This window comes from Lissotriton helveticus, chromosome 6, assembly GCF_964261635.1.
Source record: "Lissotriton helveticus chromosome 6, aLisHel1.1, whole genome shotgun sequence".
NCBI classification, from domain to species: Eukaryota; Metazoa; Chordata; class Amphibia; order Caudata; family Salamandridae; genus Lissotriton; species Lissotriton helveticus.
Window position 1 is genome coordinate 1,641,546,566 of NC_136067.1, and position 20,717 is coordinate 1,641,567,282.

At 47.7% G+C, this 20,717-nt stretch overlaps 1 protein-coding gene across 2 annotated transcripts in view; it reads right to left on the reverse strand.

The window, feature by feature from the left end:
• Window positions 1-20,717, reverse strand: part of RTN4 (reticulon 4) — a 223,482-nt gene that overhangs the window by 71,418 nt on the left and 131,347 nt on the right. For both annotated transcript variants that reach the window (XM_078649486.1, XM_078649487.1), the window contains one exon: window positions 3,053-3,191. In XM_078649486.1, coding sequence (XP_078505612.1) covers window positions 3,053-3,191 — 139 coding nt within the window. The remainder of the gene's footprint in view (window positions 1-3,052; window positions 3,192-20,717) is intronic.

The window sequence follows — 20,717 nt, forward strand, 5'->3', positions numbered from 1 at the left end:
GCCAAAAAAGGACAGCTACGCCTCTGTAAATTACTTCAGAACTCAGCTATGTAGCAAAATGTTTCCATTCAATGAAGACCCTCTTTCAGTATGGTGCGAGGTTTAAAAGTGATTATCTAAACAGAAATGTAGAGTTGCAGTAATTATCACACGTCCATCAGCTATTTTTCAAGTATTCCTCTCGAGGCGCTCAAATAACGTTTGTGTGAGTGTGCAAGGAGGCCAACAGCCTGTGGGGGCAAAGTTCGGTTGTCTATCTGGTCCCTGGTAGTACAGGGAGTAATAATCCTTTTATAACCTGGCTAGTTAGATACAATCAAGGATTGGATTGTTTTTACCACAACAATAAATCAGAGCTACCCAACCTTGCACGACAGAAGCCGTGAGCACAGGTGGCAAAGTGCACTGAACTCTCAGTCGGGCACTCGTTACCAGCTATGACATTTCAGTATCTCAGGCAGGAGTCTTAATTGCAATTTTCCTCATTGTATTGAAGGATAAAATCATACCATTCATCAAAAGTGTCATTCTTTGAATAAGTGCTGGAAATATTGACCAATGTCTGATTCCTGGTAAGGTATGGGCAAAGTATCAGATTCAGAGGGTTTGTCCACTGGCTGTACTCTGGTTGGAAAGGGTGGGGCCTCAATCAAGAACATGGTGGATTCTGCTCGGAGTTGGAAAGCATAATGTAAAGCTTTTGAACGTAACCAAGACTTCAAGCACGACTATCTGCGATGGGAACAGGACCTTGTTTTTGACTTGGATTGGTCATGGCATAAAGTCTTTTAATGTTCACCAACATACAGCTTTGCCTCAGTCCCTGCACAGATTTTGGATTCACCTGGGTTTAAGTGCCACAAGCCCGGGAATGGTGCTCTGTCCCAAGGCTCCACAAGTATACTTTGTGAGGGTCTGTCACATCTACTTGAGACCGTCCCTGCACAGCTTGAAACCTGTTTGGGGAGACAATTTCTCTTACGCATGGTGTACAAATTCCAAAAAGGTATCTGGAAAGACCAAGGAACAACTTTGGCTGAACACAGGAAGACACAGAAAGAACGGAACTGATGTCAGCACGTATGGGTCGCACTAATATGCAGCTTTGCTTGTCACTTGTGGAGCGTACCAAATTGGTTGCAAACCCACAAGACCACCTACCGGCATACAGAAGTTCTGCTTTAAAGTTTCTAGATCCAATCAGGCGCCTGGGGAATATTCACAAAGTGAGAAATTAATGGTTCGAATTATCCATCAGAATCACTTAGGCCTGCTCGTAAAGCCTGATCGATTGGTCCAGCTTCTGTGCTGAACCAACAAAAAGACACAGGAAACCTTAACTTCAGTATCTGACTTATTTGTTCATAGCTTATTGGCATGCACAAACCTAGGGCTGGAACCCTGTCCCTAGAGTGCCATCTGTTTGCACATCATGCTAAAGGATCAGAAATTGGTAGTTCAATAAACTGCTAAGTAACAAGGGCCAAACACTTATTTGCCTGGAATGGACTGTGAGAATACTGCCCTCAGAAGCATAATCTGACTAGCAATTGCAATGCCGGGTCTGGTGGCTCAGTCGACTAATGCTTCCATTGCAGGGGCCTGTGTTCGACCTCATGGTCACCGGTTCAAATCCCAGCGTGTCCACTCAGCCTTTCTTCAATCGGAGGTTGATGAAATGAGTAGCATTGAGTTGGGTAACAAACATTTGTTATTTAGTGCCAAGAGACCTGTGGGTGAAAGTGCGCTTTACAAATACACGTTATGTTATGTTTTAAGTTACCTGCAGCGGGACCTCTGTGTTAGAAGGTGTGTGCTCCCTTCACCTGGAAGCAAGAATATCTTTGACTCTTTTTTCAGTTAAAGGGCTGCAGAAAATAAATAAATCTGCCTATTCTGTGTTATGCCTTAACTACAAAAAGTGGGGAAGCACTTGCAGCACATGTTCCCAAATATAATTGTGCAATGGTTGGCTTGCAATTGCTTATGTGACTATATCATATGTGATGTGTGGAATTCATATCTGAAGTCCCTAAGGCTCCATCACAATTTACTTTCCATCTGCAGCGGACACAAATCTCTTCTACTATTGCAGTATATCCTCAAAGCAAATCTGCTACATAAACTATTGCAATGCTGCCCCCTCCCCTTTTGGTTTCATTCATTGTAGTTTTTATTCCTATAATGTTCCCTTGTCACTTTTAGTAGACATGCTATATATGCTTTCGTTTTGGTAAAACAATTCTCTACATAATACTTGCAGGCTTTTGGGCAACAAGTGTGCTTCACAAATTAATGGCATAACAAAATGTTGAGGAGTGTCAAAGATGCAGGGCCTCGATGATAAATAGTAGCTTGCTGTGACATGCCATCAAGTTGGAACAGCAGAAATGTGGATATAATTTGCCAAACTCTGCCCATGGCCTATACTATTGTCCTTTACACCAGCAACTGAACACCGAGCAAATGGCTTAATTGCAAACCTACACCACTATGGTCTCTAGCCACACTAGCTGAACACAAATGGGTGCATGGACATTGATCTGGTTAGCCAGTGTGCTTGAAAGGTGTCCATAACCCTGCAGACAGTAACCTAAGCAATACAGTTATTCTAGTCAATGACCATTTGTACACCTTTGGGATATGAACAGCTATAACATTTTAGGTATACGCGAATGTAACCCTGCCTGGTTTATTCAAGAAAAATTGTCTAATACTCATTCCCTAGGGGAGGTCAGCAGTATTAAAAAACAAAACAAAAAAAAAACCATTTAATACCACACACACCTTTGCCATTACCGGCTCCATCTTCAAAGGACTTCACTGAGAGCCGAAGTCCTTTACTTGGCTTTAACTCATGGCACCCGTCACTATGTTGCGCACAACAATCAGAAAACACCATCACAGCATCGAGGTGACCTGCTGCCCTGTTAAAATTGTGACCTGGTAATGTTCTTTCATTTAGGATTTCATCACTTTATGTGTCTTAAATAATGATGGTAGGGCTGAGACATTGTACAGTTAAACAATAACTACAACTTAGATTGCGTACCTTTAAGGAATCCACCAAGTCCTCTACCAAGAAGAGACGCCGGAGCTCCTTCACAGCGCAGTTTAAGTGGTCCAGTACAACATTGCTGTATTTGTGAACCAGCTCGTCAGACAAAGCAACATCCCGCTCCAAGTATGCCCTGGAAAAACAATACAGACATTTAAGGAACTCCTCATTTCCCAAATTTATCTGGAATTTGAATTTCCATAAAATAAAAATACATCATCAGAAAGTTAGGGCTCATGAACAGCACACAGTAGAAAGTCAGCTGACTATTTTGTCTCATGACCTCGAAGATTTGTTTGGCCCTTTATCTGTACAGAGAAGCTGTTGTGTTTGCTATGTCTAGACAGCCAAAGGTTGGGAGTGGATCAGGATTACTGACAGGGGCACAAACATATTTCAGAATCTAAGCTAGGATTCCAAACTATTCTAAACTACCTTGGTGGTATGCTGCCCAAAGTCAAACATTCTGTATAATAAAGAAAATCTCCTTTAGGCGGTTTCTCCAACTTATCTCGGTCATTACACCTGCTAAACAAGACCCCAACTCAGCATTTTAGTCCCTGCACCTTTGCTCATCAGATTTACCCAGAGGATATGTTATAGGCTGCATGTTTGGCGCATATTTCGCTCAGGCGGTTTCAAAGCACTGAGGGTGAAAACAAGGGAGGAAAGGAAACATTAGTCATTACAAAGTGAGCAGAAAATGTTGCGAAAAAAGACTTTTTGAGCAAAGGAGTTGGGGGAGCTTTCATCAAAAAGGTGAAATCTGGACAGTATGATTAGCACAGAGCGAGTCTTCACACATGTGCTCAATTCATCTGCAACCCCATCAACTCGCCTTACCTAAGACAGAACATCTTCAAATCACTCCTCAATGCCTTCTCAGGGGGAATGAGAACGGTGAGCTGCATATACTCGCTTACTTAGGGGCTAGAGTTTCTGGAAGCACGGGGGTGCTGCTCCGCAGACTAGAACTCTTGCTTGTCAAAGCTGTCAAGGGAAGACTGCCACTAGTTCAACATGAAACTCCATTATTCAAAGTGCCTTGTTCATTTAGTGAGACTGAAGCAGGGCAATGCTTGATCTCGTGACTGTTGGTAAATCTCTTGTTCCTGCTGATGTATCATTTGCTTCTCGTGGCATCAATCCCGTCAGATTTTAAGGAATGGAAGTGCTGGTCATTTGCTTGCATGCCACATTTTTTCTCCCAAATCCTTAGATTTTGACAGTTAATGAAGCTGAAATCAGGGGATGGAAACGAACCAAGTATTGATTACAACAGATAAAGTGGCCAACTGGGTACCACTTTGGTGAACTAAGCAGTATTACAGCCTTCCGTGATATATTAAAAGCATAAATTTACAGATTTGCTCCTAGGGTATTTTAAAGCAATTGCTGCAGCGATTCTCATAAGTGCACAGTAAGTGCAAAAAGTGTTGAGCAAAATGGAATTAAAGAAACCAAGAGCCAAACAGCATGCCTAGATTAATCATCATTCAACCTTGTGTTCATTTAACTTTAAGCAAGATCGCATTTCGCCCCCCTAGAGGACCCATATTCATCCTTATCGAAAACTTACACAGAGTCTTAAATGTGGTTATGATGCACATCACCGCGACAGATTTTTTCACCAGCGCTTGAGAAAAATGTCCTTCATTTATACAAACCAATTTCAAAACGGTCATCGCTTTTGTTTTATTATTTTTACGTACGTATCATAGCTCAACTTCCAAATGAACAAATTAATTATTGGCGATTTTGGAAAATAAATAAAAAATAAAAACTGAAATGCCATGGTAAGAAAAATGCCCATCCTATCCTGCTTGTTATCTAAGTGTCACTAACTGCCTTTCAATATTATTTAATCTACCCAAGCTTTCACCCGTGTTAAATTATAGTGATGTACATGATTTCAAATTTCTTTGGCCTAGAAGTGCATATGAAAGGATAAGAAACAGAAGTTTTCAAATGAACCCTGGAGCAAAGTAGTGACAAGATATAGTTCAGGGATTGGGAAAATAAACAAATCAAAAGCCTTGAATGCCCTTTATGTCACAGTTAAGCTGGTTATTAAAGGTGGGTGTTGCATCTGGCATCACCTAAACTTTCAAAGAATTTAGATTTAGAACCTGTAGCAGTGGTAGTTATGTTGTGCAATGCTAAATCAATGCTGCCAAATTATGCTGGTCTCAAGACATGTAAAACCCCGCTTTGCACTGTAGACAAAAATTATTAAACGGCTTGGTCCGCATTTGAAAGGTTTATATTGTTGCCTCAGTTTAAATGCCGATTGTGTAAAATCCTATGTTATCAGTTTCTTCACCTGTATTGCTCTTTGAGCTGATTTCGTTACAAGATCTTCACTGGAACCTTGTGTATGAAAAGATCAATTTGCATCCTGTAACATGTCTTTTAGCTTTCATACTCAAGAGGTGATACCATCGCCGAGCTAAGTGATTGACGGATTTTTTTTTAAATTTCAGCTAATAAAAGTTTTCCAACTATCATTTGACATAACCGCAGATTTTTCACACTAGATCAAGATGTCCCTTCAAAGTGGATGACTGAGCAAAGAGAACAAGCAAGGCTACCATAGGCCAATAACAATTTTAAAGAACATACATGGTATTTCCTACACTGTTCAAAGTGTGCACGTGCCACTCCATGAATCAGAATTGAAAGCCAGGATAAGAAGGAACCATTTACACAAAATATCCCATTTTAAACTGTATGCAAAATAGCACTCAGGTGATTTTGTAGTGATATGGCACAATATTTTGTGCGATGACTAAACTATGGAGTAATTGAAGAAAGGGGGGTGTTGTCCGAATGAAAGCTGAAAACGTGAAGATAAAGTTAGCATCCAAGCACGAAAACAACCTGAAGCACAGAGCCGAAAGCACAATGGAGTTGATTAGGAACACAATGAATGAGTCCCTGACTGGCTCAGCCCGAGTCCCAACAGAAATGCTCAAACACATTGTTGTCCATCAATGATCGCCAAAACAGAGCTTGAACAACTTTTCCAAAATAAGAGTCCATTTTTGCCAAATTGATCGAGACTCCTCCCAATAGATGCACAGCAGAAACTCCTGCCAAAGGTGCTTCCATCGAGAATTAACTCATGGGTAGAAACTTGTAAAAATTAGACCCAAGTTCTTAAATGAACGCCAAGGACTGGATCAAATTGACCCTTCTAAAAGGGAGTAAACTGTTACCTCTAAACAAAAGGCACGGAGGCATTACTACCAGCATTATCGCTCACAAACTTGTTTTATCACATTCTGAACACAAGTGCTGAGCTAGAGTGAAAGGGTAAAACATATATATATGCCAACTTCACAATAGGATGAGAGAGACTGGAAACTTTAAACTCATACTAGACATTGGCTGTGGTTATCTTGAAGCTAAAGAAGCATAAGATTTACAGCAGCATGTCTTTACGAGAAAAATGTTTTGTGAAACAAATTATCTGACTTTAAGACTCAATTATACCAGAAAAACCTAGAAATATGTGGTCTACCTGGGTTTCTGCAAGAGCCTTAAACAAATCCACTTAGAATTTTAATGGGCCTGTTCATGAATTTTGCTGAGGGACTGGTAGTGGCCATCTAGATATGAAACAATCTATGTGACAGGAGGCAACGAGTGCTTGAAAACCGAGTTCACTGCAAGCAGTGCAACTCTAAACATTAAAAGTGGGGCCCATCAGATTTATCAACTTCAGTGAAGACATTGAAGACCAATGTTTTATATATTTAAAACTAACGTGAAGGTTCATTTGTACATAAGTAAACGCAATCCCTATGAGAGGAAAAACACTTTCGAAGTCTTTCTGATCATGAAAAAATGAATGCCCTAACATCGCATAAGTAATTTTTAGTGACTTTTGGCTGATCCCGAGTAGTCTGGAATCATCCCTTCCATTGTGAACCAGGACACCAAAGTTACTGATCAGCAGCTACTTCTCATCCACTACAAAGTGAGCAATAAGACTACGCCATCAAAAGTGCCCTCCTTAGGGTAAAGCTGCCCTACATACTCTGCAGAGAAGACTGATCCCTAAACATGTGAGCAATAAGGCAAATTATTTAGATCACCATTAAAATAACTATGCATAGTGCTGAGAATGCCTCACTCTTGAATCCCTTTTTTGGAGGAATTGTTGCAGATGGCCTGTAGCGTATCACCACCACAGAGGAAACATTTACGAAGTCTGCTTGAGGATCAGGTTGGAACAACACAAGGTGCAGTTCTCACAGAAGGTTCAGTCAAGAAGAGTTCAATAGCTTCTTCCACTATCTCTGGAACAAAAAGCAGTACAGGGCTCGACGATTAACAGGTATGATATTGCCTCGTATAAATTGAAAGATATTGTCAAAATAGGTAATGGAATATTATGTTTCGCTGCTTATCAGACTGATTTCCTTATTGAGGTCAATAAACGAAATTCTGGAAGGAGTCTAATCTATCAGTGATATCTTCAGACAGAGGATTATGAAAATGATGAAAGCAGTGATGGGCCTAGGTATGCATGAAATGGTCTTCTGGAGCATCTAGATTGATCCTAACGTTTTTACCAATGTGGAGAACATAACCTGTAGGTAGGGGTGAATGATCTTGTTGTTGGAGTCAGATCTTCTCGGAGTAATCTTTATTGGAGTAATGTGTGCTGGTGTGGTCTCTGGTGGTGAGCAGCCACTTGCGTGACTGGAAGTGATGATGGTGCCCTGTAATAAAATCAAATAAAGGAAGGACATTTACTGCAATGGCGGCTGCTGATATTGCTGTTGCTTCTTAATTCACTCAAGAACAACTGTTTGCTTCGATCCAGAATGTCGTCTAAATTCTTCAATTTCCAAAAATCTTGTTTTCTTTGATTTCAACATAATATGTGTCAACTTTGTTTGGGAGCTGCACTGTTATTGTGATTGGCTCCGTTTTGTGGATCTCCCTCCTTGGAAGCCTTCAGAGGCCATGGACTAAACAAAGGTGTATCTTCTTGTGCTCTCGACATCTCTGAAACAAATGCTGCATGTCTGTTTTGGACTTCTCTGCAGGCTATGGAGTCAAATGTTCCCACTGTCCTTTAAGGTCCTCGGGGAAAACCTCTGCAAGTGTGGACATTCATTAGGGATATGAGATCAGACCGAAACACAATGAAAACATCATGGAGGTCATTTTTTTTTTTTAAGAAATAAATAAAAAAGTCACTGGAAAATACATCATAACCCTTGAAAGAAATCACGTTCACGGATTCCTTAAAGTTTGGAAAGGTTGCCTGTTAAAGAAAGAAAAAAGCAAAAGAACACAGTGATCAGTGCCCCAAGATTCTGTTTGCAGAAACAGGAGGAGAAAATACTAAGTATATTAGTTGCATGTCCTTCCTTTTTTAGGTATTTTTTTCTTCTTTTTTTTCATATTAGACCGCAGCGTTGATTACCATTGGTTGGCTTTTCTTGTCACTTGTATGCCTGCTTCATAGTCATGTCCCGGCTTCTCAGACCTATGTGCGTCTCTCAAAAAATGCACTGCCTCACTACCATGTGGAGCCTAAGCTTGGTGTCCGGGAACTACAACTCATTGTTTTTATTACAAAAAAATAGGCACACACCTACAAATTTATTCAGAGGACTGCATACACGCAGTTTTTTGTTTTATCTGGAAGTATGATGCACAACTTATCTGTATCGGGGGATACAGCATGTTAAACAACCATTACGAAGCAAATAGGTCACACAAAGGTTTCATTTTGCAGTTCTGCAGTCTGAAGTAGACCACAATGTAGCAAAGCGATAGCACAACAATGAGAATAGAACAACAAAACTGGCAATACACATAGTGCAGCTTTTTGGGACGATAAGGGGAATGGATTCATGAGTAACACTTTAGGAAAGACTGGAGCAGGGGAACAAAACACAAATTTAGCACTCCAGCATCAATCAAGATGCAAAAATAAGTGCAGTGTGCAAGGTAGGTGTCCTCCCGCAAATAACTCAGATTGTCCCTTTCAGGTCTTTACAGCACACTGGAACTAGCAAGAAACGTATAGCAAACAGGTGTGGCTCTTTAGATCATTTCTTCTTGCTCAGTTAGGACTGGTTGTGCAATAGGTGCACTCTTTAAACTATTGGTTACAATGGCACATAGGATTAAAGGTATACCCTAGAATTGTTGGCCCTCACTACATTCTGCCGATATTAGAATCAACAGGTTCACTGTCCCAACTTTCTCAGGGCCAGCGTGTCTCATTTCTAGGGCCCTATTTCAGGGTAAGTGAGGACTGCGGTTGATCACAATAAAAGAAAAGTCTCTAGTGAGTGAGATGCCTGCGTCCCGACTGGCTCAGACCCCATTCCCAGCATCAAGGAAGGGCGACCACAAGTCAAGGCAAACAGGCATCTTTGCCTTCAAATCTCTAGTCTAGATTATTTGCTCATGGGGCCAGTTTGTGCATTTCGATAAACCAGTCTTCACTCATTGGTGGGCTATGGGATTCCTATTTTTTTGGGCGAAGACCAATGTCACTGATAGCAACTGCCTGAGGTGTTGTTAAGTGTCTGGTGTGCAAGTTGCTTAACAGAGTAGAGCCAACCTATTAGATGCCATTTCAAGACTAGTTAAAGATTTCCTATGGTAGCCTAGACTGCTGACTAGCAACTGGCCAAGACCAAACACCATATAATGTGCAATAAGTCATTACAGAGCTGCTGACATCTCCAGCATTTAGAATCTCTAGCCAGCAAGGTATGTTATGTTAATTTGAATTTGTAAAGCGCCAAATCACCAATGGTCTCTAGGAGCTATTGACCCAGAACCCCAAAGTTCCTTAATTAATTGCTGGTCACACAGAGATTGAGGTAGGTTTATCCAAATGACTCAGTAAACAAGATGGTTTTAAGTTTCTTCCTAATAGGAGTAGCCTAGCTTCCCCAAGTAAGCTCTCCGGTAACTTATTCCAGAGCTGGGGATTCACAACAGAGAAAGCACGGTATGGCCAATTTGTCAATCGAATGCCAATTCTGTGGCACCTTAAAGTGCCACCTGCCTACTTCAACTACAGGCAGGTGCCTGATGCCTTAATTATGGATTTCAGCTACTCCAAGAATAATCTTTCTCCATATATTCATAATAAATGTTTGTTTGCCAGGTGTTTTGTGAGTGGTCTGCCAGAGGGTTTGAGAGGAACTATTTGCTTACCTTCGGTAACAACGTATCTGGTAGAGCCATATGTTAAGTTGTAGATTCCTTACGGTAGAATTTCCCCCAGACGCCAGTCTGGATCCGGAGATATTTTCTTTAGTAATATTCCTGAGTATCGGTAGGTGACATCAGTCGCCTCCACGTTCGTGGTTGGCGTTGAGGTCACCGGGATGCCGCTGCGGGGCCTAGCTGCGCGCCGCCACTGCGTGCTGACATCAGTTCTGACACTATTTTCCACACCAGGAGCGCGGAGCCATGAAAGATACTGACCACTGATGCCCCACAACTAGGGCCCTGTAAGGGAGTCCCTATCACTAGAAATCAGTTCGCAGAGCGGGGAGGATGGGTGGGGCAGTAAAGAATCTACAACTAACATATGTCACTACCAGATACGGTACTGAAGGTATGTACGTTTTTTATCTGATAGATACGGTTAGTTGTTGATTCCTTACCTTAGAATAGATACACCAGCAATATCATCCCCAGAGGAGAGTCTGTGAGCCAGGTTCACACGAGAAAATCCTGGAGGACCAAACGGGCAAAATAGCCATCCCTCTGGACTGGACTGTCCAAGCAATAGTGTCTATTAAACATGCACAGAGATGCCCACGTTGCCGCCTAGCAGATAAAGGAGTGGGGACTCCACGTGCCAATGCAGTGGTTGCTGCCTTAGCCCTAGTGGAATGAGCATGCAACCCCACCGGAGGATCCTTCTTTGCTAAAGCATAGCAAATCTTAATGCAATGACAACCCATCGAGAGAGGGTATGTTTTTTAATAGCCTGGCCTTTCTTGGCACCCACATAGCCAACAAAGTTGATCACCCACCAGGAAGTCTTTTGTGCGGTCAAGATAGAACAACAGCACACGTTTAGGGTCCAGACAGTGGAGTCTCTCCTCCTCCTTGGAAGGATGCGGAGCTGGGCCAAAAGGTGGACACTGGTGCAATATGAAGGGACAAATGGGGGTGGGGTCGCACACTACTCACACACCGGCGGTGTCGCCCCTAAGGACTCTGGTCAATGTAGTAAAGTGTTCGCGATGCATCATCTTTCGATCTTCTGCTATCTTCGCCATCCCTGGACACGTGTTTCTGGGTATCGCCCCTCGTCAGCAGGGATAGGCCGTGTACTGGGGTTGCCGATGGCTGCCAATATCTGCCAGGTATAGTACCACTCAGGCGCGTAGGTGCGGGATCCCAGGCTCGTCAGCCCACTGCTCACGGGAGCTTTAAAGTTACAAATGGGGGTGGGGTCGCACACTACTCACACACCGGCGGTGTCGCCCCCAAGGACTCTGGTCAATGTAGTAAAGTGTTTGCGATGCATCATCTTTCGATCTTCTGCTATCTTCGCCATCCCTGGACACGTGTCTCGGGGTATCACCCCTCGTCAGCAGGGATAGGCTGTGTACTGGGGTTGCCGATGGCTGCCAATATCTGCCAGGTATAGTACCACTCAGGCGCGTAGGTGCAGCAACCCCAGTACACGGCCTATCACTGTTGACGAGGGGTGATACCCTGAAACAAGTGTCCAGGGATGGCGAAGATAGCAGAAGATCGAACGATGATGCATCGCGAACACTTTACTACATTGACCAGAGTCCTTTGGGGCGACACCGCCGGTGTGTGAGTAGTGTGCGACCCCACCCCCATTTGTAACTTTAAAGCTCCCGTGAGCAGTGGGCTGACGAGCCTGGGATCCCGCACCTACGCGCCTGAGTGGTACTATACCTGGCAGATATTGGCAGCCATCGGCAACCCCAGTACACGGCCTATCCCTGCTGACGAGGGGCGATACCCCGAAACACGTGTCCAGGGATGGCGAAGACAGCGAAGATAGCAGAAGATCGAAAGATGATGCATCGCGAACACTTTACTACATTGACCAGAGTCCTTAGGGGCGACACCGCCGGTGTGTGAGTAGTGTGCGACCCCACCCCCATTTGTAGCAATATGAAGGGAGATGGAGGAAACAGAGTATTGCCCTTAAAGAATCTGTTAACAATAGGAGACATGAACAAGGATGGCTGATCTGGAAGTCAAAGTAAAGCAGAGCAAGCTGCAAGATAACCTTTGAGAGTGCCCAGAGTAGAGCCCTGCAAGGTCAAAAAAAGTATATACAAAAGGACCTAGGAAAGAGGGACAGAAAGGGGATCCACAACCTTTGCTGTGGACCATGCCACAAACTTGTTCCATCTACAGGCGTATACCAATTTAGTGGATGGATGCCTGGCTGCCAAGATAACAGACTTCGGGCAAAAGGTCGAAAGCTGTCCATTGTCGCAGCTCAATTTCCACGCAAGGAGGTGGAGACTAGACAAGTTAGAGTGAAGAACCGTTCCCTGCTGCTGCTGTGACAGACGACCCTCCTGAACAGGCAGACTGATTGGAGGACAGATGGCCATGCTCAGGGCACCAGACTCTTCGTGCCCAGTCTGGAGCCACAAGGATAACTTGGGTCCGATTGCACTTGATCTACTTGAGCGCTTGGGTCAGAAGTGGTACAGACAGAAAGGCGTACAGGATGCCACAGTAAGCGTCGCTGGGCGGGAGCTGCCTTGAAAACTCCATCGCGCAATACTGCGGACATTGCGCGTTCTCTTCAGTGGTGAACAGAGCTAACCAAGGCTCTCTCAACAGCAGTAAGAGACCGTCCACCACCTCCGATCGAAGAAGCAATTCGTGAGCATCCAAGCACCGATGGCTGAGTTTGACCGCTCTGGCATTCAGAGAACCTGTCCGGTGTTGAACCACCAGGGTTATGCCCTGATGTTCCTGTCATGTCCAGAGGCGGAGAGCCTCCTGACAAAGGGTCCACGACCCAACCCCGCCTGTTTGTTTTAGTGCCACATGGCAGAGGTGTGGTCTGTAAGCCTCTGCACCACTTTACCTTTGAGAGAGGGAAGGAATGCCTTCAGTGCCAGCCTGATCGTCCGGTGCTCGAACAGGTTGATATGGAGCCTGTTCTCCCCCGGACACCAGACACCTCTGATATCCACCTCCCCCCAGGTGGCTGCCCCATTCCAGAAGTGACGCATCCATCACCACCTTTAAATCAGGTTAAATCTGGTTGGGGGAAGGGAGATGGGTCTGCCTTAGACCCAATCTTGGTTCGTTTACCACCACTGCATCTGTGTCATAGTCCTCTCTGAAATCTGGACCTAGTCCCAAAGATTCCCCAGTGAATGCAGGAGATCCGCCGTAGTCTGGAGATGGGAGACGACAGCCTGGGGCGGACCCGCCTTCAAAGCCAGTTATCGAGATCGGGGAAGAATGGAACACCTGATCTGCGCAGATGAGCTGCGATCACCGCCATCACCTTTGTGAACACCCGAGGGGCACTGGTAAGGCCAAAGGGAAGCATGGTGAACAGAAAATGCGTGTGGCCCACCGTGAACAGTATATAGCGTCTGAGAGCTGGCAGGACGGGAATGTGGAAATAAGCTTCCTGCAGGTCTAACACCACCATCCAGTCTCGGGGGTCAGGGCCAGACAGAACTTGAGCTAACGTGAGCATCTTAAAACTTCTCCTTCTGGAGGAAGCGGTTGAGGGCCCGTAGGTCTAGAATAGGAATCAGGCCTTTATCCTTCTTGAGCACCAGAAAGTTACAGGAATACCAACCACGACCTACTTCTGGCGCAGGGACCTGCTCTATAGCTCCGTTAGCGAAAAGGGCTGAAACTTCCTGGCGGAGAAGTGCCAAATGATTCTCCGACATGCAATCGTAAGACGGTGACATAGAGGGAGGGGTAGTCTCGAAGGGGAGGGAGCACCCCTTTTGGATGATTTGCAGATCCCACCTGTCTGACGTGATGAATTGCCAGTGGAGAAGATTATGGTAAATCCTGCTTCCAACTGGCTGAAGATGGGCCTGGAATGTCGGAGTAGGAGGGTTTGGAGGCAATGGCAGATGGGAGAGATGGTGGACTGGCCCGCCCGCTGGCTCCCAGACCCGCGAGGACACCGGGTCCCACGGCCACGCAGAAGCTGGGCAGCTTGCGTGAACCGGTGGGTAGGCTGGACGTGGTTGGGCGTCCCTTCCATAGCCACGAAAGGGACGAAAAGCAGACTGGAGTGGATGGGAAGGCGCAGCGAGGCTCAAAGATCTGGCCGTAGCTCGAGAGTCTTTAAAATGCTCAGGCGTCGAGTCTGCTTTGTCGCCAAAAAGACTACCGCAATCAAAGGGCATGGCCGTGAAGGTTGACTGGGCATCCCCCGAAACCGGATGTCCTCAACAAGGCGTGGCGTCTGAGGGCTACTGACGTAGCATTTTTTCTGCCCAGTGAGTCAGTGATATCCAGTCCACACCGAATGGCGAATTTTGCTGCCTCTCTCCCATCCACAAGTGCCTGGAAGAGAACGGCCTGAGCATCCTCCGGGCACTGAAGCAGCACCTGCGTAACCGTATCCCAGATGGTATGGGATAGTGGCCCAATAGGCACTCTGTATTCACAGACCACAGTGCCAAGCTGGAGGAAGAGAACATTTGTTTCCCAAGATGGTTCAGCTTCTTGGATTTCCTACCTGGAGGAGCAGAAGTGAATGCACTCTTAGAAGAAGAGGCTTGGACCACCAAGCTCTCAGAGGAAGGGTGTTGGGCCAGGAACACTGGGCCGCCCGGGACTGGGCGAGGCGGCGGGCAATTGTTCTCTCCACAGGAGCCTTTGTGCTGTGCTTGGACCAAGTGCCCAGGGGGATATCAGAAAGGGCTTCATTGAATGGCAAAAGGGGTTCAGAGGAAACCACAGGGTGAAGCACCTCTGGCAGGAGGTTAGTACGGTCTGCCACCAAAGGGAGCTCAAGGTTCAGGACTTTGACGGTCCTTCTCACCACCACAGCATGGGACGCTCCCTCCTCCGTAGCCATGATAGGGGGAGAAATCCTGCCAGTGTCTTGCGGTGTCCAGACCACTTGCATCACCCAGGTCTTCTCGCCAGTCCGATTCTTCCAGATGGTCAGTTAAAGGGTCCAGCGACCCCTCCCACTCCTCATCACCACCCTCTGGTTGATAGGGAACACCAGGGATGAACAGGGGAACAAAAGTACCCTTCAGCGCCGGTTCTGACATCGGACCGGCTCCATGTCCAACTCGAGAATAAGGATGGGGACGGCATCGGCCGGGGTCACAGACTGCGCCGGGAGAGCCGTTGTAGAGATCAGTGCCGGGGAAGATTTAGTGAGATCGGCCAGCGTCGATACGGATCCATGCCTGGAGCTGCAGGGGCCCTCTGGCGCCAGGGTCGGAGCCACCAACATCAAAGAACCCCTGACTCGAACGAAACCGTAACGACGTGGACCCGACAGCCAGGCCTCCAACAACTTCCGGGACCGCTCCTGAAAAGTCTTCGGGTGCATGGCCTGGCAGTCAGAGCACGACTTTGGGTCGTGGTCACGTTTCAGACACCACACGCACAACCACAAGCACACTGGGGGCGGATCAGTCACAGACATCATCTTGTGACAGGAAAAGCAGGGCTTGAAGCCGGTCCAACATTGGGACGTCCAAGGCTCAAACAGACATCGACAAAAGGTGCCAAAAAAGTTAGACAAAAAACGGCTAAGGGGTAGCTCTCTCGATCTGCGGTAGGCTGGCGTGGAAAAAGAAAGAACTGACGTCACAAGTAGGGGCGGCATTTAAGTAGGCACCGGCGACGTCATCCAGACGGACGCCTTGGGGAAATTCAAAGGTAAGGAATCTCGAACTAACAGTCTATCTATCTATAGCGCGAACTAGACCAGAGATATCGGATATCAGAGCACTTTACATAGTACCAGTTTCGTTACAGGACACATTCATTTTTTTGTTAGGCGCAGGGAGATTAAGTGATTTGCCCAGAATCACATGATGTTAAGCGTTGTTAGAGAGACTCGAACCCGGTTCCCCAGCTTCGAGGACGATAGCTCTAGCCGCAACGCTAGAAATCAGAATTTACTCCCTTATGGTAGTAGCCCCACATCCTCAGGTATTCCAATACGAGGGATATGGGGAGATCCCAGTCTACTTTTGATGCAGTGGTTCAGTTGTAGATACAGCATTCTCTAAGATCAACAAATTAAATTGGTCTTGTAGAGATTGGAATGGTTTAACCCTTCTCTCTGTCTCTAAACGTGGATGGCTGCATTATGCCAAATGGGGGCATGTTTATAACTCTTAGCATGTTTTTTTTTATTTTTCTTGTGGGTGGTTTACCACGTTATTTCTGGATTGTTCATAGACAAGAGAGGTTTTGATAACAAAAAACGAAGACAGACTTGTCATATTACTAGTGAGGTCTGGCTCCCCTATGACCCAGAACAGTATGTCTTTGGTGCAAGGAAATATGTACGCAAACTGTGACAGATGCATTCAGCTCACAGAAGAATTTAATATACAGGAGACCCAGCCCACCAGGTCATTTGTTAGCAGCCAATTTGTGGTATCTCAGTCAAATGCATTGGTCGCCTCGATCTTCCACAGCAAGATCGCAGACATACACAACAGCTTCGGCGCCCAGACCACGCACCCAACCACCGAACCGACGCCCCCCACCTCCACCCTCCGCGCCTGGACCCCGATCAGCACCGAAGACACCATCCACACGATGAACACCATCCACTACGGATCTCCAACCGACCCATGCCCCCACCACGTCTTCAACAAGGCCGACTCCGTCATCGCACCCCAACTCCGGGACATCATCAACTGCTCCTTCGACACCGCAACCTTCCCGGAGAGCTGGAAGCATGCCGAACTCAGCGCCCTCCTGAAGAAACAATCAGCAGACCCCACCGACCTCAAGAACTACCGCCCCATCTCGCTCCTCCCTTTTCCGGCCAAAGTCATAGAGAAGACCGTCAACAGACAGCTTGCCGCCTTCCTCGAGACAAACGGATCCCTCGACCACTCGCAGTCCGGCTTCCGGGCCAACCACAGCACCGAGACCGCCCTCATCGCAGCCACTGACGACATCCGCGCCCTGCTCGACAACGGAGAAACAGCGGCCCTCATCCTCCTGAACCTCTCCGCAGCGTTCGACACTGTCTGCCACCGCACCCTAGTGCAGCGTCTCAGCAACATCGGAATCCAAGAGAAGGCACTAGAGTGGATCATCTTGTTCCTCGCCGGAAGAACCCAGAGAGTCCGCCTCCCCCGTTCAGATCCGAGGCCACCGAAGCCATCTGCGGCGTACCACAAGGATCATCACTCAGCCCCACCCTCTTCAACATCTACATGAGCCCCCTCGCAGTCATCGCACGCCAACACAACCTCAACATCATCTCCTACGCCGACACCCAGCTGATCCTTTTCCTCACCAACGACCCAGCCACCGCCAGAACCAACCTACACGAAGGGATGAAAGACGTAGCCGAGTGGATGTCGAACAGTCGCCTGAAACTGAACTCAGACAAGACGGAAGTCCTCATCCTTGGATCATCACCCTCGGCCTGGGACGACTCCTGGTGGCCCCCTGCCCTGGGCAGCGCACCCAAACCTACGGACCACGCACGCAACTTGGGCTTCATCATGGACTCCTCCCTCTCGATGACCAGACAAGTCAACGCCGTCTCATCATCATGTTTCAACATCCTACGCATACCCCGAAGGATCTTCCGTTGGATCCCCACCGAAACCAGGAAGACGGTCACCCAAGCACTCGTCACCAGCCAACTGGACTACGGAAACACCCTCTACACCGGAACCACAGCCAAACTACAGAAAAGACTCCAACGCATCCAGAACGCCTCCGCACGACTCATCCGGGACATCCCTTGACACATCCACATCTCCGGACACCTGAGAGACCTGCACTGGCTCCCCGTCAACAAGAGAATCACGTTCCGACTCCTCACCCACGCTCACAAGGCCCTCCACAACCTGGGCCCCATGTACCTCAACAACCGCCTGACCTTCTACATCCCCACCCGCCAGCGACGATCGACCAGCCACGCCCTCGCCACTGTCCCTCGCATCCGAAGAGCCACCATGGGAGGAAGATCCTTCTCCTACCTGGCAGCCAAGACCCGGAACTCCCTCCCCATCCCCATCCACCTTCGCCTGACGCAAGACCACCTCTCCTTCAGGAAGCAACTCAAGACCTGGTTGTTCGAGCAGTAGCGGACCCCCTACCCTCCGGGTGAGTAGCGCGCAATACAAATTTCGTGATTGATTGATTATGTTGCAGGTACAAAAGACCTAATGTTCTTGTTTCTAGTAGTCCCTAGAATTCTGGGCGGGATGGTTAGTTGCAGCATACTTAGCAGCAGTTAAAGTGGCTGTCACCTTCGGACTGCTCCGGACCACCGCTAAAACAGAACCCCAGGTATCAGAGTCCTCCTGTCTCCAGGGGAAGTTACATCCCACATTGGAAGCTAGTGTTAGAAATCTGAACTTGGGCAATTCCTTCCTTTGCTACCAGCTTTCTTTGTAATCCTAGATATGTGGTAAAGTATAGTTTGACACCTGTCAGTGTAGTTTTGCAGCTTGAAGAATTTTCTGGATTCATGTGCTGTGCATTATTCCGCAATCTAGTGGTTGGGTCCGGAATTGTTGTATTTGTCCTTTTTTTTCCCTTTCTTAATGAGCGTTGATTCTTTTTTAGGTCGAGGTACTATCCGGTTCGTGAGAACCGGAAGTAGCGAGATCTTATGATTCTTAGAGTGGCTCTTAATACCGCCTCTAATTTTGGCTCTCTCCCATTGGCTGGCTTCCTAAATGGAGGCCAGCCATTGCAGGAGAGAGCCGTCACTCCAAATAGGCTCCGTCCTTTTCGGATTTGGAGGTGTGTTCGGCGTTCTTCTTTCCACTTTTTAGCCACGCCTACTTTTGAACACCGAACACGCCCCCAAATCAAAAAAAAAACGGAAGCGTGTGTCCGCCATTGTTTGTGTCGTCTGGCCGTGAGAGGACATGAGGCAGCCCGCTGCCACTTTAGGTAAGTTTTGCTCTAGTTTTCTCTTTGCCGGTGAGGATCGTAGCAGCGCCGAGGAGGTTTGCCCCTCTGTCTGTAAATAGATTCAGGTGCCTCTTGCCGGGCAGCTGCGGGCGGGAGCTCCAGCCACTCTCTGCCATTTTCGGTGAAGAATAAAAGCTTTCCCGAGGAGCCGGAGTGGGGTGTGAGCGCCAGACCCTCCTCCTTCCTCAGACAGCAGGCCGGGCAGAGCCGAGCTCCGTCTGTCCGAGGCGCTGCGGGACCGGAGAGCGCCGATTCGGGGCTGCGAGGAGCTAGGGACGAGGGATCCGTGCGGCGGCCAGAGGACGGGACTTTGTGCTGGCCCTGTCTGGCCCTTGTTCACCCGCAGCGCTGCCCCCCCCCCCCCGTTCCCCCTGCCACCAGGGAGACGGGACAGTCCCGTGGAGTGAGGTGAGTGATCGAGGCCCAGCCGCCTTCAGGAGGTCCGGGTACAGATCAGAGTGTTCACCCTTTGTTGATGAAGCTTCCCTGACTCCAGACGATCTGCGCCAGTGCTGCGGGACTCCCCAACTCCTCGCACGGGCTGCCGGGCTCTATTCCGCCTCCCTCCGATCTAATGCGGGTCTGTAGCGCAGAGGGCACTGACACCCCGGTGCCCTCTCCTTCAGGTGCCCTGCTGATCTCTGCCGGGCCCCGGGCAGCTGCGGGCGGGAGCTCCAGCCACTCTTTCCTGCCCGAAGAATGTGTGTGTGTGTCGGGGGAGGGGGGTCTTGTTTCTAGTGTGTCTGGACACACTAATATTTGCCCTTCGTGCTCAGTAACTTGGAGGCAACTAGGGCAAACCCAGCGGGCAGGAAGAGTGCGTGTACCAAGACTGAATATGAAAATAAAAGAGGGTGTTCGTCTCTTTCCCCATCCCATAAACACCTCAAAAGCAGGATCCGCGGGACACTAGAAGTGCCCGCCCCCCATAGACCGTAAAGACTACGAGCGTCTGTCGTGGCCTTCGGGTGGTTCTCCTCGAGGCCCTGTGACGCCCTCTGTCTAATACTAATATTTCATGAAGTCCAGACGTGCTGTCAAACTTCGGTGCTGCTGGTGACACCGCCAGTTTGTGTGCGCCTGCACGTCTGTGTGAGCTCCTGCTCTGTGACTGCTCGTGTATGGCCATGTGTGTCTGTTGTGACTGCTCTGACTACCTTCGTTGGAGCCCCAAATGTACCGATTCCCCCCCCCCCTCCTTCGTGTCTGACCCAGTGTGCTTCTGCAGGGAGCCCGGGTGCAGTGCGCTGGAGTCACATGGAGCCCCAAATGTACCGATTTCCCCTCACCCCTCCTTCGTGTCTGACACAGTGTGCTTCTGCAGGGAGCCCGGGTGCAGTGCGCTGGAGTCACATGGAGCCCCAAATGTACCGATTTCCCCTCACCCCTCCTTAGTGTCCGACACAGTGTGCTTCTGCAGGGAGCCCGGGTGCAGTGCGCTGGAGTCACGTGTCCTCTCGAGGGCTTGCTGTCCAGCTCACTGTCAGTACTCGTGGCCTGAGATGTACCGAGGCCACATTCT